The 23,355-nt window shown below is 41.9% G+C and overlaps 1 protein-coding gene across 1 annotated transcript; it reads right to left on the reverse strand.

Annotated features, from left to right (window-relative positions):
* Positions 1-1,157: 1,157 nt before the first annotated feature.
* LOC311494985 (NACHT, LRR and PYD domains-containing protein 12-like) lies at positions 1,158-12,293 on the reverse strand. Its single transcript, XM_084554266.1, has 9 exons — positions 12,032-12,293; positions 10,236-10,465; positions 6,913-8,707; positions 5,599-5,775; positions 4,063-4,239; positions 3,557-3,730; positions 3,032-3,205; positions 2,132-2,308; positions 1,158-1,907 (listed from the first exon to the last, which is right to left on the reverse strand). The coding sequence occupies exons 1-9, from the start codon at positions 12,202-12,204 to the stop codon at positions 1,658-1,660; spliced, it is 3,327 nt and encodes a 1,108-aa protein (XP_084410392.1). The 5' UTR covers positions 12,205-12,293; the 3' UTR covers positions 1,158-1,657.
* Between the last annotated feature and the right edge of the window lie 11,062 nt (positions 12,294-23,355).

Below are 23,355 nucleotides of genomic sequence, written 5' to 3' on the forward strand. Positions count from 1 at the left end.
CATTTAAACAAATGTTAAAGGATTGGTTCACAGTTTCTCAGGTCACATGGAAAAGTGTGTTTATATATAGATATCCTGTGAATCTGAGGTTTATTTAATACTTCAAGAAATCTTACTACCATGAGTTACAATTATTAATTGATACTGTATTGATCCCACAAGGGGAAATTAGCTCTCTGCATTTTGACCCATCCAGTCGTTCACACAGTAGTGTTTACAGTCAGAGCAGTGGTCAGTCTCAGGACCGTGCCCGGGGAGCAATTTGCTCAGGTCACCTCAGCCATGGACAGCCTCTAACCACTACTCCACAGCTCCCTCCTAGAAAATCTCTGAGCACTGACCCACAGAATTGCTCAAGGGCTCGTCCAGGATTTGAACCTTTCACACCCAAAGCGAGAATCACACCCCTAGACCAACGAGCAACTAATGTTAGGATAAATAGCATAGCTGTTTGTTGGAGTTTAGTGTTGAAATCAAGGATCTTTTAGTTTAAGGGATTACTGCACAGTTCGGCACGGTGGTGTGAGCATCGATGCCTCATGGCAAGAAGGTTCTGGGTTCCAATCAATCAGCTCACCCAATGACAACTAGGACAGAGGACAAGTGGTAACAGAAAATGAATGAATGAATTACTGCACTGATTTTTAATTTCTGAGTGTAACGCTAATAAGTACACCCACTTTAAAAAGAAAATAAAACTCAAATGTTTAATTTTGTCCTAAAGTGCTTGCTTAATGTTTGAGGGGTCAACGTAAGCAACAATCATTCAGAAAACACTGGAGCAATTTATTATAAAAACCATTCTTTATACATTATAAGTTAAAACATAAGTTACACTAACTTTACACAAATTTTACAACATGTATCAACAAAGCTCAGTTTTTCCATTCTTTCAGTCGATGATTAAACAACAGTCTCGGATGTCCACTGGCTCTTCACTGAAAAGAAGCCTCTTATCTGTCAAGGTAATCCACCACCAGATACTCGGCAACGTGGCAATGTTTGCTAATTTGTCTATACACGCAGTATGTCAACACCTTTTCACTAATAACTCACTGGGAAACAATTAAATAAATGGACTATTTACAGAAAAACAAAAACATTACTTTTGTTATTAATTTATATTTGAATCGTATTAGATACTCATTAAAAAATAGTCCTCTGGCTTTTGAAGAAACAGGAAGTGTTGCAGGGTTGCAGGAAGTCCTGACCATGATGGATCGCTAACAGTGGTTAATACACAACCGCGGGGTTGCAGTGATGTGGCGTTTGTAAGCGGCGATGAGACTCATTCTAGTCGGATGACACACTCCAGGTTTACTCCATTCTGCAGGGAGAAGCAAAGATTATCTACAGGTGATCTCAAACACATGATCACGTTGTCTTTTTGTTCACTGAGGAAAGGCATGCCTTCATGTCAAAAGGCAGATGTTTTAAATAAATACATCACTTTTATTTGATCCACAAACACTTCACACTTATCTTAGTTCCTTCTATTGCTGTCTATTTGCTCCAACTAGTCTACTGAGGCTGTTATTACACAATGTTTCTGTCAGACTTACTATTTCCACAACCACCACCTCCCTATCGCTGCTTTATCCGACAGGGCAATGAATTTTCCTGTCATCACCATCCCCATTTGTCCTGTCTCCTTTCTTTATTGGCGTATGTTCCTCAAAGATGCTGTAGCTCTGTTCAGATCTATGTTTATTGAGCTGTAACCCCCAACTAACCTGAGAGTCTCCAGTCTACAGTGTGGGCTCATCTGGAGTCCGGACAGCAGCCTGACACCTGAATCCAGCAGGTTGTTTTTACTCAGGTCCAGCTCTCTCAGACAGGATGGGTTGGACTCTAGAGCTGATGCCAGAGAAGCGCAGCCTTCATCTGTGACACAACAGTTCATCAACCTGCAGAGATGAACAATTTTATGGGGGCATTTTCCCAATTTTCAAGTGCAAATATGCAATTCATCACATCCAAATATTAGTGAAGGTATGAGGAGTATACAGTTTGATGCACTAACTACAGAATCCACAACAAAAGGAGATCCTTCTTATTTTACGACACGTTGAACATGATATTTCTTAAGTTCTAGTACAGAGGAAGTGAACACAGGGGAGTGTCTCCTTACCTCAAAGTGTCTAATCTACAGGGTGGAGTTTCTAATCCAGCACACAACAACTTCACTCCTGAATCCTGTAGATCATTTTCACTCAGGTCAAGCTCTCTCAGACTGGACGGATTTTTTGACATTAATGCTGAAGCCAGAGCAGCACAGCTACTCTCTGACAACCAGCAGGACCTCAGCCTAAATAGAAAACAAGATCGTATAGAAAATATATAATGTCTGGGTTGAAACACTACTATGTTGTGCAGCCAAATAATATTCAAACCGCCAAAACGTTATTTGAAATCATACTGAGGTTACTAAGATAACAAATACAGCTCATCTAGCAAGAGATAGCAATGCAGTACAAAAACAATTATGCACTGGTGCTTCTGATAATTATATACATTTGTCGTACGAGTACATATTTATCTCTTTGTGACTTTGGTCATCTGGCTAAACAGGCGTGAAACAAACATCTGTTTTTGTGATTCAGGAGGATGTGGTTGAATCACTTTGGTCCGCGTGAGGTTCACCAACTTCCCATTTGGTTTCTCACTGAATTTAACATGCCAAGCAATCTAGTGTAAGCTCATGGTTACATGTTGGAATTTGTTGTCTGCAGCGCTGACATCCCACATGACTACTTTGCATGCAAACCACCCTGCTATCTGAGTTTAATGAGAAAAGGTGGGGTAAACTATGAAGGTTGATGTTTCCTTGAAACTACATTTAGATCATGTGGACTTTCGGTATATACAGACCTGTCACAATATAAAATTCAAAATTTCTTGTGGACGAAGTATCCTTTTGAGAGTGAAATTACTGATGAATTTATTTAGTTCATCTTCGTCAGTGAGTCACAATACTGGTATAGGAAATTATTGTTGGTGTAGCGTGTTACTGTAAAACATGCTGACTGACCTCAGAGCTTCCAGTCTACAATGTGGACTCCAGAGTCCTTCACACAGCAGCTTCACTCCTGTGTCCTGCAGATCATTACAACTCAGTTCGAGCTCTCTCAGGCTGGAAGCGTCGGACTTGAGGGCCGAGGCCAAAGAAGTGCAGCAGTTCTCCGTCAGCCCACATCTGTCAAGTCTGTAATTGCAAGAATAAAACAGATACATTACGGTAAACACAAATGTTTGCTTGTAATAAGTACAGACAGGATCCACGAAAATTGCATGAGCTGAAATATGTGTCCCAATACACTGGCTAAAATGTTTGCTTTTCTGCTTCACACATTCAAGTGCTTTCACACAGGCGGTAATGGGCCCTTGCACTTGCATCAAGGAAGCTGGGTCAGTATTTACAACAACAATATGGGCAGCCACACTCACAAAATGTCACAAGCAGTGATGGACAGCCAAGACCTGAAAGTCACCATCTGCATAGAACTGCATCTACATATATCTTATTAAATTATATGACCTACAGGAGTGACCTTACCTCAGTGTCTTCACTTGACATTGAGACGTCATCAGAGCAGCAGACAGCACATTAACTCCTGCATCCTTCACTTTGTTCTTACTCAGGTCTAAGTCTCTCATATGGGACGGGTTGGCCTTCATAGCTGAGACCAGATGCGCACAGCTGCTCTCTGACAGCCTGCAGCAACTTAATCTGGATAAGGTACAAGGATCGTAGCTGTTAAAGGCAACATTTCTGTCTAGAGTTTCAACAAACTGAACTGTGATTTCTTTGTTTAAATACAGAAAGAAAATGTGTAGCCCCAGCTGTGTTCCAGGCATTATAAGAGAAATTAGTAGTGTTTAAAATGCATAGAACAACAGTGCCATTTCAAGACAAACATTATCAGTGTGGGGCCATCATACAAAGAAACTATGAATTAGGACATGGGGATGGGAGCACTGAGGTTGCATACAGTATAAGGTCCAGACACTGAAACATAACCAGATTAATCAAACAAAGGAACAGACAAAATGCTGCCTGACCTCAGCGTCTCCAGTCTACAGTGTGGACTCTCTAGCCCATCACACAGCAGCTTCACTCCTGAATCCTTGATGTAGTTGTTGCTACTCAGGTCCAGTTCTCTCAGGTGGGAGGACCTGGATGTCAGCGCCGATGCCAGAGAATCGCAACAGCTTTCCGACAAACTGCAGTTCCTCAGTCTAAAAAAATAAAATAAAATTCAGTGACTAGTCATTTCAACATAATGTCGCCCTTCTACAGGAAAGGAGAATCAGAAGAAAGAACAGGAAGATGAGGAATAATCCCAAGAAGCAAACACAGTGGAATACTAAGAACTGGAAGGTGTCAAGGTTCTGCATTTTGATTTCCTGTTTTCGTGTTTTGAGTTTCGTTCATGATTCATGTTTTTGAGTTTCCTGTTTTATTTTGCTATTTTTGTTTTTCTTTGTTTCCTGTCTTGCCTTCTTCCTGTCCTGTGATTTCCCACCTGTGTAATTGTCTGCCCCGCCCTGATTGTTTTCACCTGTGTCTCCTCTGCCTCTGTGTATATATAGTCCTGCCTTTGCCTCTGTCCTCTCATACTGTTTCCCTGCCATGTGTTTTCAAGCTCTAATTTTGTCATGTTATGTTCTCGTCTTTTTGAAGATTTGATTTTGGGTTTTTTTCCTGCCTTTTTGCAGCGCCTTGTGTTACTTTTGATTTAATTAAATTCGTTTTTTGCCTATTCCTGCCTCATTGCCTGGGGCCTCATGTACGAAGGGTGCGTGCGCACAAAAATGTTCCGTATGTTCTTGTTCATGGAAAAGTTCAAATGTATCAAGAGTGAAATGAACGTGAGCATGTGCGTGCCTCACGCCAACCTCATGGTTGGCATACGCTGGCTTCTACAGCTGTTGATCCTTTGGCGACACTTAGAGGTGGTGCTGTGAAACTGTCATAATAAATTAATGTGAAAACAATTGGTCAACCGCAGACAAGCAGAGCCATGCCAGCCGTGTGAGACGGAATTACCCGCATGTCAGACAGATATATCAAATTCCCATTTGAACAGGTCAACATGAAAGCACTATTTGCAGCGAGAGCCGGTTTTCCGATCAATGTAAAGATCATATGTGGCCTCACACATACTCTCCCACTCACTCCTGCCAAAGAGTACATTTTTGTGCGCCTTCACTCCAGTGAGTAGCGTCCCCAGTTCAAATACTTTCTGTGAAGTTCTTCTTTGTTCCCGTCTTGCTCATTCTTATGTTTTAATTTTCTGATCGTGCAGAGAGGGGAATCTCAGGTGAAGGGTCAATTTAAACATAATTTGTATTTAAATGGGGTCGTGGACAAGGAGGGGTCGGGTACAACATGTGCGCTCAATTCCACGTTGATTGGGATGTACAAAGGAAATGTGCTTCTGGATCTGAGCGTGCGCCACCTTTCAGTAGGAAATCCACACAAGTCTTTGTACATGAGCCCCCCTGGTGTCCAGCGTTTGGATCCTACCTCACCCTGAAAACCCCGACAGAAGGCATCAATAATCAGGGAACAGTATAGCCTTAAAGTGGCCTCACCTCAGTATCTCTAGTTTACAGTTTGGACTCGCTAGTCCGACAGACAGCAGCTTCACTCCTGAATCCAGCAAATAGTCATTTTCACTTAGGTCCAGGTTTCGCAAATGGGAGGGGTTGGACATCAGAGCAGAGGAGAGAACTTCACAATGCCACTCAGAAAATCCACAGCCGGAGAGGCTGCAAAGTGCACAGCAGGAGTATGAGTATACTTGATAAAAATATTTTAAAAATGTGACCAAACAATGTAAACTTGTGTTACAGTTTTCACTTGCATAGTCTCATAGTCTTTATCTGTGATAGAATGGAATTAGGTACATTTGCTTAGGAGGTCTATACACACACGGACAAAATTGTCTGTACCCTTCTGAGAAATTACTTGAAACTAACAAACGTAATAATAAATAAAATTTACTGAAAATTAACTAATGAAAATCACAACATTGATTTTAAATTGTGGTTCAACAAATTAATTTTAAAAAATGGTCCTGTAATAAGCATCTCAGGTGTCTTCAAACTTGTAATCAGTCAGTCTGCCTATTTAAAGGGTGAAAAGTTGTCACTCAGCTGTTTGGTATCATGGTGTGTACCACACTGAACATGGACCACAAAAAGCTAAGGAGATTAGAAAGAATTTGGAATTTGCCAACTTCCATATTGACAAGCCACAAAGCCTTTGGGAGAGTGTCCTTCGGATAAAACTGGAATATTTCCTCCAACAAGATAATGACCTAAAACACAGCCAATACACCAAAGAATGACTAAGAACAAAACAATGCACTATTCTGAAGTGTCCTTCCATGAGCCCTGATCTAAATCCTATTGCATATCTGTGGAAGGAGCTCAAACATAAAGTCTGGAGAAGGCATCCTTCAAACCTGAGACAGCTGGAGCAGTCTGCTCATGAGGAGTGGGCCAAAATACCTGTCAACGGGTCCAGGAGTCTCATTGAAAGCTACAAAAATCGCAGTGCTTGCCTCAAAAGGTTGTGCAACAAAATATTAATTTAAGGGTACCATCATTTCTGTCCAGGCCAGTTTCAATATTATTCTATTGAACCGCAATTTAAAAATAATGTCTGATTTTCATTAGATAATTTTCAGAAAATTTGTATTTATTATTACTTTTGTCAGTTTCAAGTTATTTCAGTGACCATCGTGGGTTTTTCTTTCTTTCTTAGAAAGGAACCAACAATTTTGTCCACGTGTGTATACTATGTATGCCAACATTTCCATGATGAATGTATGGTATATTGTATGACAAACTAAATGTCTTTCCAGCAACTGAAAGTGCAACAGTCATTTAGTCTGGACTAACCGAGCTTCTCTGCAGTTTCTGACGGCTGGGAGCAATCTCCGTCTTCCATCAACTGACGCATTGTACTTCTTCAGGTCCAACACGTCCAGAACCTCCTCTGACATCTGCAGCATGTAGGCAAGAGCTGAGCAATGGGTCTTGGTGAGTTTCTTCTCTGATCTGTTGTCTAACTGCAAGTATTCTTGGATCTCCTGGTGCACTGAGTGGTCATTCATCTCCATCAAACAGTGGAAGATGTTGATGCTTCTGTCAGGAGAGATGTCATAAGCATTTGCCTTCTTCAGGTTGTTTATTGCTCTCTGAATGCTTTCTGGACTGCTTGCTGGCCAGCCCAGCAGATTTCCTAAGAGGTGATGGTTGGACTCCAATAAAAGCCCATGAAGGAAGCGAACAAACAGGTCCAGGTGGCCATTTCCACTTTTCAGTGATTTGTCCACAACTCTGTTGAGGAAGCGCTCTAGGCCTGGGTCAGTGCTGTTTGAATCCAATCCATCTCCCAAGAATGTCGCCAGTACTTTTGTGTTGTTGTTGTGGTAACAATGCATCACATAGACAGCAGCGAGAAACTCCTGAATACTTAAATGAACAAAACAATAAATCGTTTTCTGAAACAGTACATGCTCTCTTTTGAAGATCTCTGTGCACAGTCCTGATCGGACTAAGGCCTCTTTGACATCAAGACCACATCTCTCCAAGTCTTCCTGGTAGAACATGATGTTCCCTTTTTCCAGATGTTCAAAAGCAAGTTCTCCCAGTTTGAGAAGGACATCCCTGTCTGTGTCCATCAGCTCCTGTTGGATCATCCCATGCTTCTTTCCGTACTTCTGTGTCTTCCTCTTGGACTGGACCATCAGAAAGTGGGAGTACATCTCAGTCAGAGTTTTGGGAAGCTCTTTTTTGTCTGTAGTTAATATTTGCTCCAGGACAGTAGCAGTGATCCAACAGAAAACTGGAATGTGGCACATAATGTAGAGGCTCCTGGAAGCCTTGATGTGTGAGATGATTCTGTCTGACTTATGATTGAGTCTCCTCCTAAAGTACTCCTCTTTCTGACATTCAGTGAAGCCTCGTACCTCGGTTACTCTATCAACGTATGCAGGTGGGATTTGATTGGCGGCTGCAGGTCTGGTAGTAATCCAAATGAGGGCAGAAGGAAGTAAATTCCCCTTGATGAGGTTTATCAGCAGCATGTTGACCGATGATGTATGTGTCACGTCGGACACGACGTCAATATTCTGGAAATCAAACAAAAGTCGGCTTTCGTCCAGCCCATCAAAGATGAGCAAAACCTTACACAGAGCTAGGCCTTCAGCTGTGACCATGTGTAGTGTTGGATCAAAATCACGAAGCAGCTTGAGAAGACTGTACTGCTCCTCTTTGATCAAGTTCAGCTCACGGAAAGAAAGCAGGATGACAAGGCTGATGTCTTGATTTTCCAAACCCTCTGCCCAGTCCAGGGTAAACTTCTGCACAGAGAAGGTTTTTCCAATGCCAGCAATGCCATTTGTCAAAACTACTCTGATGGACCTCTTTTGACCATGTAATACCTCAAATATCTCATGGCACTTTATTGGAGTCTCAAGCAAGGTTTCCCTTTTGGATATTGTATCAAGTTGCCACACTTCATGTTGGCTATTAATTCCTTCACACTGTCCCTCAGTAATGTAAAGCTCAGTGTAGATCCGCTTTAGGCGAGTTCGTGGCTCCTCTTCCGCTGTTCCTTCAATCGCATATTCGCATCGTTTTCTGAGGCTGTTCTTATGTTTGTGTAAAGCTTCCTGCAGGCAGCCAGTCACTGTAAGAGAAGAAGAAACGGTAAATTAACGTTAAAAACAAACACTTTTGTCTTAAAACAAACAGCACTGATAGTTTCGTTGTTTAGTTGTAGTTCTTTAGTTAGTAGCATGTACAGGGCTATAGCTGATCTACATAAGCTATTATCAGAATATTGCCACAGTGTAAAAAGGGGTTAGCAGTTTTGATGCTCAGCATGGGTGGCACTGGCTGTCACCATCACCATCAATATTTTCAAAAACTCCCTATAATCAAAAGTAGGTGAAGAAGATCGTAAGTGGAGATAAGGTGAGTGGGCGACACCTGGGCAGACAACTAGGGACCAAGAACAGCATCCACGTGTCTTTAAAAGCAGACTCGCCCTTAAGTATACACTGATCAGCCACAACATTAAAACCACTGACAGGAGAAGCAAATAACACTGACCATCTTGTGACAATACAATGTTCTGCTGGAAAACTTTTGGACCTGGCATTGGTGTGGATCTTACTTAGACTAGTCTAGGTGTACCACCCACCTACACCGGACCACACTGGCCACCCCCACCCCATAGCAATGACACTCCTTGATGTTGTTGTGGATTTTTTCACAACTTCGAATAAAAAGATCTCAAATCAAAGGTTTTGTCTTTGTGAGTTTTATTGCATCAAACAAAGTCCCCCTTCATGAACAAAAGTTCACAAGCTGTGAATGCCCCCGAAGATTCTCCCAGATTCTCTCCCCCGTTTAGGTTTTGCAGGAGTTTTATTCAAGAAACTAGGCGCTGTACAGCTACTTTCTGCTCATTGGTTTTTGCTCCTCTCGTACGATGTTTTGTCTCTGTTAGTTTGCCCGACAACAGTGTGACCTTGTAGATGTTCGTGTGTGAGCAAAAGCAAGAACAATTCACAGAGGCGTCTGAGCAGGTGCAAGTGTTTTGTCTACAGGAGTGAATGGGGCACCGAAACGCAGCTTCTAAATAACACATTATCTGCCACAAAACTCGTTCATTTCATCAATATTTTGTTATGATAGTCAGCACTAAAAATTTCCACTACAGTGTCAGCAGCCATTCCCAGCAGGATGCAGCCTGATATAGGCAGTGTGTGCCTATATCAGGCTGCATCCTGCTGGGAATGACAGTTTAGGAACAACTCAGAAAACATGATAAAAAAGTCCAAGCTGTTGACTGGGCTTACAAAGTCCCCATACCACATACTGATCAAGTATCTCTGGGATGCTCTGGAACAAGTCTGATCCACAGAGGCCCTCTCCCCTCAACCCAGAAGACTCGCTTACAAACGTCCTGGTGCCAGACACGAAAGGATTACAGTTTTTCTACTGGAAATATAAACTGAGCAAATTCCAATGTGTTGTAGAGAGACCCACATTTTTTCCTCCTAAATTGCATCTCAAGTTCTTTTAAGTTTTTAATGCCAACATATAATTAGTATGGGAAAATATGTTTTGAAATTTCTGTATTGCCCAAAACATTTTTAAACATTTTAAATGTGCTAAAATGCTGCTTGTGAGACAGACTTGAAACTTACTCTGTTCAATGCTTCTTTGATCAGGAGTCTGCAGCTCTGGACTTTTTCTGAATCTTTTTCTTAAGTACCCAGTAACTTCTGCTGGTTTACAAAGTTCCCTGAGTGAGGCAACGCATTGTCCACAGCAGCTATGTCCACAGTTGGTAGATGCTGCATCCCACAGGAGGTCTCGGCACCTAGCACTACACGGTGACTCACCCTTGATATCACCATAAGTCCTTTTCTTACTTCTGTGGAGACAAGGTATTTTTTCTTTTTAATAAAAGGCTTTTTCTTTTATGTTAATTGAATGTTTTGAGAATTAAGGGCCTTTCAGACTCTAAAAATGCAGACAGAACATGTACCAAAACAGTGACCAGTATCTCTTCTCATGGTATTAACAAACATACAAAGCGTTATCAATATGCAGTCTTGTCTGTACTCCTGTTCTTGTGAAACATCATCGCTCACCGCCCATGTACAGTCCCCAACCAAAGAGAGTAGTAGAGTCCAAATGCTCTGTGTTCTTGCCCCGGCCATTTAATAACGTATTGGCAGATAACTTGTGTGCACTTGCGACAGCCAGGTATCCCAGAACGCATTTCGTAGACATCAGCAAGTAAGCTGCTGTTCCAAGTTACAGAATGACCATACTGCATCCTTGCATCCTCCGGAGTTTGTACTTCAGACTCAAACTTGTCAAGTCTGAAGTCTTGTTAATTCTTGTTTATTTATTATTTAGTTAGTTATTTTTTTTAAAGGCTCTCCTTAACAATGAACCGACATCACTTACTGGGCTTTTTCCTACAATGGTGATAAATGATAATAGCGGTTATGTGTTTATTTCTGAATGAATAAGGAAAAACTCTGCTGACTCAAGCGCACCCCTGCTGTAGTCAGTCTTTAATATGACTCAGGGTGCATTGTATGTTCACAATACCAAGATTATCTACCGGATTCCACGGGACATATTTTAATGCATTTAGACAATGTTTCCAGTGAAGGGCAGTCCCCTATGAAGGGGACTTACCACAGGCTATGTCAGGTGGGAGGGCTGTTTAATTGTAGTGTTTGTTGCTGATGACAAAATGCTGACACATCTGTTTGAGGATACTTGCCCAACTATCCATGTACTTTCTTCCAACTTGTTTTGGATATGGCTGTACAACAACTGATGAATGCTAACCACACCTATCTCAAGCAGAAACTGCTCCAAGTGGATTTTACCCAGAACAGGTTTACCTCTCCTTGTGTTACCTTTGTCAAATAATCAGTGAAAACAGCCAAACTTAAAGCCAGTCTGTAACATAATTATTTTTTGGCATATTATTATGTAATTATATTGTCAGTGGTTTAAGTCAACTGCCCAATTGCCTTTTGTTCCTCTGAGAAAGATGGAGGGACATTTTAAAGAACTGCTAATCCTAAACTTTTCCTCCAATTTGGACATGAATACCCTCAAATTGTCTGCATACAATCATCATATAATGTTTGCAATTTAAGTTTTTCCAATAAAGATGAAAGGAATTATGCATTCTGGTTTCTGAATCGAATTCGGTTCGTTACAAGCTTCTTCGGTATTATCATTCATTCATTCATTCATCTTCTATACCCGTTTAGTCCTGTTAAGGGTCACGGGGGTCTGCTGGAGCCTATCCCAGCTGTCATCGGGCGAGAGGCAGGGGTACACCCTGGACAGGTCGCCAGTCCATCGCAGGGCCATACACAGAGACATACTTCTTCGGTATAAATCACTTTTTATTTAAAAAAAAACTGTGGGTGGGACGTGAAACTGAGAGAATGATTTAAAGTCTTACTCTTTGTTGTGTGTTTCAGGTTCATTACTGAAGGTAAAAGGATTCTCTTTGGACTGGTCACTTTTCAGAGACGGGCAGGTTGATCCCGTCGACTCCTCTCTGTCTTCCTCATCCTTGCACTGGATACTCATCATTCGTCTAAACAGGCAGTAGCACAAGCTCACATCAGACATTAAAAATCAATGAAAAAAAAATCAATCTGCTCTGCAAAGTTTTGGACTTGCTTGCTTTCAGCCTTTTCAATTCTGTTGACATTGCTCCCAATGACACTCGTAATAATACCATCCAACAACGTTATGGACTAACACTATTTGTTGTTAGCTTGGGTTAAGTTGTGGGAACCTTAAAGACAAGTAAGTCCAAATAATTAGTTTTGACCTGTTACATAATTCATGTGTTTCCCAGTGTTGCAGTTTTCAAACTACCTAACAAACAAATAGCGATTAAACTGCCATCACCTGATAATGTCTTGCCAGAGAGAGACTATTTTGTTAACTGCTGATACAGACACATTCTCAAATGCTGAGTTGATGAAAACAGACTGTACAGTGCTACAGTTAGTGCGGCTTTATACCAATAAAGTCCACACTTATGCAATTTCAGGATAAGTGATGGGAGACCACGGTAATGACATTAATATGACATCCAGGAGGGGATCTCCAGAGTAAGTGCACTAACTCAAAGAGGGAAGTTTGATCCAACTTTGGAAGAACCCTGCTTTATTTGTCCAGACTTGGTTTCTTTGACTGAGCATGAGAATGATGAATTCTGATTTTATGGCCCAAAACACACTGAAATTGCTTGAAGATTTTTTATTATTATTATTTGCTGCCAAAAGTGAACAGCGACTAATTAGGTTTACCTTATAAGGTGGAGTATTAAGGTGGACCTGAAAAACCACGACCTGTACTAGCATGTGTGAGATGACGTTGCAACGAGTGGCGTTGGAGGAAAGAGACCAGACATTTTTTTTTTTTTTCTTAAGGATAGTTTATATCCATTGTGAAACCAACTTTGTGCATATGGTTAGGTAACTAATTTAATCATTAACAATAAAAAAAAAATAACTTCCTTAACAGTTACTGTAAAATGTGGCACTGGCCTAACCTCAACGATTAATCACTAGAGAATAATTAAATAAAGAATTAAATCATCAGCCAACTATTAATTATGATCCGGCACTCAAGATTACTTCATTGGATTTAGGATAGTAATAAATTATATTATAAAATGTATCATGATATATTATATTAAAATTATATATATATAATATATTATATTAAAATAAATAACCTACTGAGTTGGCCATTAGAGTCAAGCTATAAAACTAAACTTAATGCGGTCACACAACTTTTTTTTTTAAATACTCCCAAGATCAGATGGTAAAATAATCGATACTATGATCCTTTACCTACCTCTCATTGAAGAAGAACATTGAATCCCTGCACTCCTATGAATCAGTCCTGACCCTCAGACAGCCAACTTCTGTCGCTCCACTTTAGGACCTGTTTCATGAGAAACTTACGGTGAAGATGTTGAAATCCCAAGTGAAACTGTGCGATTTCTTCTTTTCAATGTCCGTCACATGTCTCTTCATTACGCACATTGCTATTTCCGCAGTCAGCATATAAGTGCACCCTTATTGCAGTCTTTACGGTTAGTAGTTAATACAGTATAGAGTATCTGTTTAATGGTCCTAATTAATTTAATTTGAAAGTGCCCCCCGAATGTATTAGTTGCACAATTATATGTTCTAATTTAATCAAAAAATAATAATAAATATACTTTTAGCGCGTATGAGCTGATTTTTTTTTAAGAGTTGCCAGCTGTTTTACCGTAAAGATCATAAAATGGGCTCGTTCTAATATTAGGGGTGGCTACTTGAGACTGCTGAACTGTGTGGGATGGTCTCACAAAGCTCGGTGTCAGTTTAAGATGCAGTCCTTGATATAATTTGATATTATTAATTATTGTTAAAGACTTTACCATTTTAGATGACAAAAAAAAACATTTAGTTAAGAAAAATTACTGATATTACTCAGCAGCATATTCTCCTGCAATACATTCATTACGTATTCAAGATCACGAAATGTCAAGTTCACAGAAGTTTACCCAAAGTGCGTCTCACCGTGCAGAAGGTGCATTACATTAGTGTTATAAACGTAATAATAACCTGACAGCACTCCACTGTTGTTGGTAAAATACGGTAACATTTAGTGGCATAAAGTGTCCAATGTTACCTTCTGAAATGTAGAAGAGTAAAAGTATGTCAAAGTAGCATGTTAGTAAATGTACTTACATTTTACACGAGCCGCCACACAATGAATAAACTGAATGAGAGGGCTGCTCAGTTTGAAAGTGAAAATAAATTGTCATTTGTAATAACACGTGTTGACCACCAGAGGGAGTCATGAACACATGTGTCCCGAGCTAATGGACTCATTTCTGTGAACCAGGAACTGAAGCGTTTGCTCAAACTCTTCAAGACAAACGATAATGTTGCGATTGTTGCATTTGTTCCTTGTATGGGAATAACTTGTGGGTCATTAATCAGCTGTAACAGTTTCCGTGAGATTTAAAAAGAAAAAAAAAGTCTGTGGCAAAAACTGAAATCGGTACACTGAAAAGATTTAAAAATGATCAAACTAATTGTAATTCTAATATGTAATATTGATAATATTTGTCGCAAAATCGTAACTGACACAAGATGTTTAAAGCAAATCCATTTCTATGATCTAGGTGTACTTTTTTTATTAGTCTTTAAAAAGTTAAAAAACAAACAAACAAACAAACAAAAAAAATTCATTGATAAAAACATGGGATGAGCTCCTGTTGTTCCAGCAGGAATGTTATCTGACAGGATGTATGCAGAAACACACCGCCCTGATGCACGGTGGGCACACACTCTTCTACATCCTGTGGCACTTTGGGCAGACAAGGAATATCCACCACACACACACACACACACACACACACCCACACACACACACTCAACGCTGTGCACCGGCAGGACCAAGGCCAACTGCCTGCTAGTATTTTTATAATCTTCATCCTCCCTGACCTGTTGTACCCCTCCTGGCGCCAGTGGTCTCAGCCCTCCCCCTGCGATGCCTCAACCTTACACACTCACACACACACACACACACACATGCTCCTGTACACTCAGCAGTGCCTCCATGGATAATTGAGACCAGCTGTTGCAAGGTGCCTCTTCCCTTGACCCTGCACCCCCCATTCACCCTGCTGCCGCTGCTGCACTTGCCTTCCTGGCAGAGTGCTATTCCGAAAAGTCCTCCTTTCCTTTCTCTGACTCATACCCTCCCTCCTCCCTCCTCCCTCGTGCCTGAGTGTGTTTGCACCAGTTGTACTAACTGATTGATAGATTGGTTTGTTTTTGTTTTATTTCCTTCTCTTTTGTCATCTCTTATTCACAAGAATAAAAAAAACAAAAACACTTTTGCTGTAAGAATTCAAGTGAATTTCACCATCCTGCTTCCTGTCCACATCTTGTAAAAGAAACCCACAATGCCACTCAAAACCCTAAAAAGATTTTAAAAGGACTTGTAATGATGCATTTAAAGTCACAGACTCTGATTCCTGTGATTCATCTCAGATCTGAAAGCCGTAAAAACCTGTAAAAAAAAAGATGTATATGAGCTGTCTGACACTGAGGCAGATCTGTGCTCTCTTGGTTCTCACTAATCCTGAAAGTTGTCAGGGCCAGATTAGGTTCAATATAGGACAATAAATAAGAGAACACGTCAGTCCACTACAAAGACGAGTTTTGATGTCGAGTTGTTTTTCAAGAAAGTCTCGCATCGATAAAGTAGTTCTGTAAATTTGAAACTTTCGTGTCTCACAATCGTCAGTGAGGCTGTCAACTGAGAAAATGATTGGCAGGCAGATCAGTGGTGAAAATAACCATTCATTTCAACCCTACGTTAAACTTTTCTCGACTTTCCTCTTCACCTTTCTCCCCCCGTCTCCGCTGGATCGAGGCACACTTGGGAGGAGAGACTTGAACGGGCCAGTGGTGACCAGTGGCTGGAATGTGTGGGCTTTGCGAGAGGAATGGAGGAGGCGGAGGGTGGGGACAGGCATGTCAGACTCTCTTTTCCAGCTGGTCCCGAGGGGTCAAACTGTGTGTGGATGTGTGCGTGTCATGGCCTCTCATTAGGGGGTGAGACGCTGCGGCTCCAGACCCCCATGGTAGGATTGCTGGGTGAGTCTGCAGTGATCCTGCCACTTTGATGCCCCTGACCCCCACACCCCCCACCAGGAGGTTAATGAGCCTCAGTGAGCTCTTAAAGGCATGCTGTTATTGTGTGTGTGTGTGTCGTTAGATCTGAGGTGTAAGGACTCTGCAGAGCGCTGATATCCTCACCGATGTGCCTCGTGTGATTGGATCAGATGACCATGCAGGCTGCGTATGTTTGGGTGTGTGTTCTGCAATGTTAGAATAACTCTGAACAGTTAAAGCAGCACCTGCTCCTCATGGCAGCCTTGTCCTTTCTTTTTAAATAACTATATCAGCACTTAAAGTAATATCAGGCTTTCTTATGTCAATTTAGATATGATATGAATGCTAAGTGTCTGACATGGGTGAAACATTTCTGTAAACCTTCATCATACGTGGCCTCTTACTCATTTGTTTTGATTTTACACCTATAACAGACTAAAGTGTAAATGTAAATGTCTTCCTTAATGTCTAAGGTGAAGAGAATATGTAATGTTGTTGGTAAAGTATACAACTTAAATGGAAAGCTTTTCCAAGTTAAGCTTTTCTTGGCATTTCTTTTGACACAAACAGGTTTCCTACCGTGGATGAAAATACATAAACTACCTTGCCGTCACATGAAATTTTTCCAGATGAATGCCGTCTGCAGGTTTTTAGAAACTGTCTTTTCAGATTGAAACACCTGCAGTGTGCCTGCAGCAAATGATTTAGCTTCTTTCAACTGTCGCATTGTTTTCGAAGTCTTAAACCACTGACTGTCAAACCTTTACAGAGCTGCCAAATGTCTCTCACTGGCACTGACGCTAAACCTTTGTAGGAGTGCTTTTGATGACATCTGTCCTCTCCCTAACCACACGTTGCTCGTCCATGCACGCACTTCCGCTACGAGGCAAAACGAGGCGACTAACCTGCAGCTGATTTTGATTCACAGCCTTCAGCAATTGCTGACCGTAATTACTGGTCCTCCGTGGCTATTTTCCCGTTTCTGCTTCTCCCTAACCCCTGAAAACTGACCCCAGCACCACTTCACATAACTGAGCAGGCACTGAGACGTGAATGTGTTGTTTAGGGCGGGGCAGAGCAAGCCCCGGCCCGCAAAAGGAAGGCCAAAACAGGTGCTCGTGTTCTCTTTTTACTCCTTTCTTTTCATCATTCACTCTCTTCCTTTCTTTCTTCTCTCAACACCTGTTGAAGTGTGAGGACTCATGCTGGTTCATCCAAAATGCCGAAACGGCAGGGGTCTGAGTTGAAGTGTGGGTAATTAACTAGTATGTTTTATCTGCTTTGCCATCTCCCCCGTCTCTGCCCCCAGCAGGTTCCCACTTTTAAAATCAGGTGTCACTTCTGAGTGGATTGGTTGCGTGTCTTTTAGCAGGTACAGCCAAAAAGGGGGAAGGGGCAGGGCAGCATGCTTGTGAGAAGTCCTTGTAATTACTTTTATGTAGTCGAAAACAAACTACAACCTGTCACTTTACACCTGTGCCGTCTGCTCGGCGCTGAATACTCTGGGTTTCTTACAATAGAAAACAAGGTGGCAACAGTTATCTCCAGGGATTTGATTAGCCTGACTGGTGGCCCCTGGTGGTCTCTGCCCCCTGGTGGAGCACCTTACTGGGCCTACAGTAAAGCCCTCAGCCCCCCCACCTGCCGCCACCACAACAGATTTACCCAGATCAAGATTTACCCAGCTGTTTGGGATCTGTGGGTGTGCAGGCGTGTGTGGCTAGAGAAAGTTCACTCTACTATTTATGGCCCGGCAGACGAGCTTCACTGAAGACAGCGCATCTTCAGATTTGGTGATGGAGAACTTTCAAAAATGAATCAAAGACGTGTCAGGAGGGTTGAGATCAGTATAGATTAGCAAGTCCAAAGGATCTTTTTGACTCCAAGAATTCCCAAACTAATGAGATTTTGACAGAGGCAGTGAAAAATGACAGCAGCTGGATAGAGAGAGGGTGCAGCTGAGCTTCACATTTTCCAAGGCCCTAAATTTTCAGAAGAACACATGATTACAAGAGAAGGCTGATTTAATATTGACATGTCTAGTTAGAAACATTACTATGGTTTGTCCACAGCCTCAGAATCGGAAAAATATTCGGCTATGTTGTAAAAAACGAGCAGTAGCAAATTACAGGTAAACAAGATGGTAAGAAGGTAAGAAGACATCATCATCCGGGGTCTGTAGGTCAATCTACAGACCCCGGATGATGATAACAGGCAACTGTGGACTCAACATGGAATAGCACTAGCGTACGATAACAAAATATTGGTGAAATGAACAGTAGTAGATATCCACTATATGGATATACACTATTTATATCTAATTATCTCCCAAACGACTGCAAAGGACACAAAAGTTATATGGGTGAGTAAACGATCATATTTAATGGCAGAAATAAGGTCCAGGTTGTAAAAAACAGTAGTTCCTCTTTAAGTTAAATGATATTGTAAACTGTCTTAAACACTGCTTACTGGCTGGCAGTATGATTTACTTTGAGCTACCTGTTATTGATTTCAAAGGTGAAAGAAAAGCATTTAAGCAGTAAAAATTAAACACAAAATGGATGTGTTGGGCAAATTAAGAACAAAATGACCAACACATAGAAAACATCAATGCAGTAGTAGCTGATTATGGCGTTAAGCACATGTGTCCAGCCCGCACAGACTTCTAATACCCCAAATTACACAGTGCATTGGTAACAAGATCACAACGTATTTAACTTCTACCCAGTTACCTTTCATATTAGGAATATGTAATTTGAGTTATACCAAATGTCAACAGGTCGTCTTTCCTTGTACATAATAAATAATTTGACTGGTTGTTGAAATAAACGTGTTTACTGTACCTTTCACAACTGAATATAATTCGAAATACTGTGCTATGAAGTTGACACATTTAAAACTCTGGCAACAGCACTTTTCTCATTCTGCAAATGGGAAATTTAACCGCAGCCACCGGTAGTCTATGTGTTTTACTGATTAACAAACTGGATCAACTCTAACAGTAAATCTCAGGGATCATTCCAGAGAAACTGATTTGGCACATCTGGAAAGACTTTCTGTGAAGGTTCTAGTTTCAAATACTGCATTTTGTGTTTGTGTTTAGGTGGCACTCAGGGTAGGGGGGCTGCTGTCATATGGGAATCCTCTCAGCATTCTCCATGGGGGTGTTGTTTTCTTTGGGTTTCACAAAAACAAGCCTTCTGTTAATGATTTCAGCGTGTTGGTGAGTTTCTATTTTATTTGTCTAAATGCTAAGTTCAGCTTCTTTCAGGACAATCGTATCAAATGGAACCGATACCTTCCATTGATGTGCTGCGGCGGCGTACTGCAGGCAGTGTGTTTGTGTCCATAAACGTGGTGTAAATGTGTGCTGGTGCGTGTTTGGGCACATGTGCATGCATGCATGCCACCCTGTTCTCCTCTCATCTGTTCAGGCCCTCTAGCTGGTAATCTGAGCATAGAGATTAGAAAGAAAAACAGCAGGGAAGAATGTCTTTGGTTGAGCCAGCGAGGAATTTACAATGGCCTTCAGGCTGCTTTGACCTCTCCCTCCCTTTCTATCTGACTCTCTCTCTATCACACACACACACACACACACAAAAACACCAAAAGAAAAATACATTTTTAATCAGCTGGATCCTATGTCACAGTTCTGGTCAGCATTATTATAAGTTCTGAAAACACTAAACTGAGTTGAGACATGCAACACCTTGTAACTGTCTTTTGCACATAAGAACTGTGGCATAATATTGCAGTGAGTCTCTATTTTATTTCCCAATGCTTCTCGATCAATGAATCTATATTAACTGTCAATAACTGGCACAAGTGCGGGATTGAAACATCTCAATTCTCCAACGGTAGCCACTGTGTTGTGGACTAAATCAACTCAACAGCGCTCAGATGACGTGCATGACTACGTTGCTGTTACTCTTCTGTCTATCACCGCACAAAGCCCACACAAACGGTCCGATCTGGTAACCAGGCTACGTCGACCATGCCTTTGTCAGGTGTTGACAATTAAGACGAGCTAATCAAGCTGAACATGCACCAACCTTGCACTGCTGCAGCGAGACCTGCATGGGTGCGAAGAGACATAAATATTGTCGTAATCTAATTTAACAAATGCCAGTGTGGTATTATTCAAGCATTGCGGCTTGAATAATACCACATTTGTGTCATGTCAGAGTTACAACAGATGTAAGTTTCTGATTTGTAACTCGAGGGTGTCTGAGAACAAAGCAAATATGGATGCTTGACATCAGCCAAAGACAGATGATAATCCTGAAATGAACTCGAACCCAATGACTTAAACCTTCCTATTATCTGTTCTATTCACCGTATATGTTTCAGACTTTATCTTGTAGCTCCTTTAATGTAATGTTGCGATGAAATAATTCAAATGAAAACAATTAATCGAAAGTTTTTGACTTATATAAGATATTGCTATCAACGTGATTAAACCAAGCATGACCGTTGGAATGGGATGATCACAGTCAAGGTAAGCAAGAACTGTGTCACCCAACTGACCCAAAACATCTTCTGTCTTACAAAATCTCCAGCTGTTCAGTCTCCCAGTTATATTATTACAAGTATTTATATTGTGAAACTGCAGTGATGGCGACTGACAAAGTTTGAAAATAAAATGGCATGGTTGTGTGTTGAACGTAGACCCAAGTTTCGATGAATTTCCGTCTGTTGTTTGCATGGGTGCAAAGGTCTGAAGCGGCAGCTCTCGATCAGCTTGCTGCAGTGTCACTGCATTGGCAGAGATGACACCAGAGCAGTAAGGGACTTCAACAGAGTTTTAGTTTCAGACAGACAGCTGCGTCGATACTCCGCCTGATCTGATCCCCCTCGCTCCGTCACAGCCCAGCGACCTGCCTTCCTCCCAGACAAACCCTGTGTCTGTGTGTGTGTGTGTGTGATGGAGAAAGAGGAGAGGTACATAGGTCTTTGCACAGACGAAGTGGACAGGTGTTAGGGACAGGAGGTGCCGTGTGGCCCGGGGGTGTGGTCAGGTGGTGACACACCTGTCCCTCCTTGCACAACAGGGGTCTAGTTACACACAAAAACACACTGACACAAACACGAGCATGCCCATCAGCAGCGCAGCCATGTGTTCTGACGTGCAACATTAGACCATCGACCCTCTCGCTCAATCTGGGCGTCAGGGCGAACCACGGCCGATTCTTTCTATGCCAAAGAAAACACGGCACGCTGAACTCTGCAGCGAAGTAATGTGATCACAATGTGAGAAATGAGGGGACACATAGGCAGCAGACGTGCAACACAAGGTCTGCGTGGGGATTGGATTACCAGGAAAAAGTGTGTGTGACAAGAGTGAGAGGGGCAGAGATTAAAAAGTGTCTCTGGATGTGATTGATAATTGTTGTCCTTATACGGGGGCCTAAGTCTGGACCATTTGGATCGCGTGGCTCGGTGTGAACTGGGAACAAACACACTGTCGACCATGAAGTTGGAATCATTTTGGTTTCCAGACACGTTCCTGAAGTCCTCAATCAATTACATGTCAGGAACAGATTGATCGGTACAGTTTTCAGAAGATATACACTTTATCTATCGCGAATAGATCACGTTGTCACAATCATTTCATGAGAAAAGGTAAAAAAAATACATTTATGGGCAACAGCTCAGTTCCACATGAAGGCAATTGTCTCAGGAACTCAGGAAAAGTTCCTGCAAGTCGAGTGAGACTACAAATGAGGAGGCTGTCTATCTGCATCCAGGCTAATCTGTCTTCGTCTTAACTCTTCAAGCGGATTTTTACCACATGAACTAACTTTGCCAACAGTATCTTCAATGCAACTTGACATTACTAGACAGTAATGTCTTCAAGTAAAAACAATGCCGTAAGATATGGACACTTACAACTGTCTTATACAACTTTTTCCCATACAATACAAGCTCCCAAAGCGTGTATACAGACTTTGATGTGTGGCGTTTCAGGAAACTCTGCTGTTATGGGATTGACCCCAAATTTGCACTAATACAATCAGAATGATTACGAAACAGCTTTGATTAATTTATTTTATGTTTAAGTTGATTTTAGAGGGATGCCCCTCGGTGCTGCCTCTTGTGTGTAAGCGGACACCGGTGTGTGTGGCACATGCAGTGTTTCTGTAAAACCGTGGAGATGGGGGAGATAGGCGTCTGGCCCTGGGGTGTGGATTTCAGGCAGGTGCATTTGCCTGCCCTGCGGCTCCTCAAGGGACAGGCTAGAACGGGACAAGAGGGGAGGAGGAGAAGGGAAGGCAATCTGTGCTCTCTGCAGTAACGCACACACAAACTCTAGATCCCCACTCAAAGGCTGATCTCCGCCCGTCTTGGCCCCCTCCTGCACCTCCCTCGCTCCCTACCATATCCTTCATTGAGTGGAATGCGTCGGGACAATAGAACTGTCCCAGTCCTTCGGCTGGTGCCCCCCTCCCCAAGGGCCCACACAGGCCCTGACAGGAGGACAAAAGTGCACCTTGCACCTCTCAGCACTACCAGCAGCACCCCGGGGGCAAATACCGGAATACCTGTAGTAAAAAAAAAAAATAAAAGAGTGGGGGGAAAAGAATGACACAACGTGAGGTGAGGGAGAAGACAGGAATGAATAAAAGAAAAGAAAAATAGTCAGCACAGGAGAGTTTCTGCCTTCAGCTGCCAAGTGTAACACAGACTAACCTGGAGGTCCAAGCAAAACACAACTGCAGACTCCCAATTTGGATTCTCTCCTCCAGAATTCACTGTATTTCTCATTCTTCTCACATCTACTCAGATACCTGCTGTCTTAACAACATCCTCCCAGTATGTAATCTCCATTGTACTCCCTGTTATCACTCGCTTATTCTGTCGTGTCATGACTTGCTGGCCTCTGCCTGGCTCACTCCATGTGTGGTTCGTGCACATTCGGCCCTGACACTCCCTTTCTTGCGCCGCATTTAATTAATACGCACGACGGAAACACACAAAAAAGTGACACCGACATTTGTCTTTGATGACGGCACGTGTAAGATATTTCACTCATTTGGCGTTTAAGCTGCTCTAATCAAAAGCTTTGCAGGGCTTCCTTCCAAGC

This window comes from Chelon labrosus (genome assembly GCF_963514085.1).
Source record: "Chelon labrosus genome assembly, chromosome: 10".
Lineage (NCBI taxonomy): Eukaryota > Metazoa > Chordata > Actinopteri > Mugiliformes > Mugilidae > Chelon > Chelon labrosus.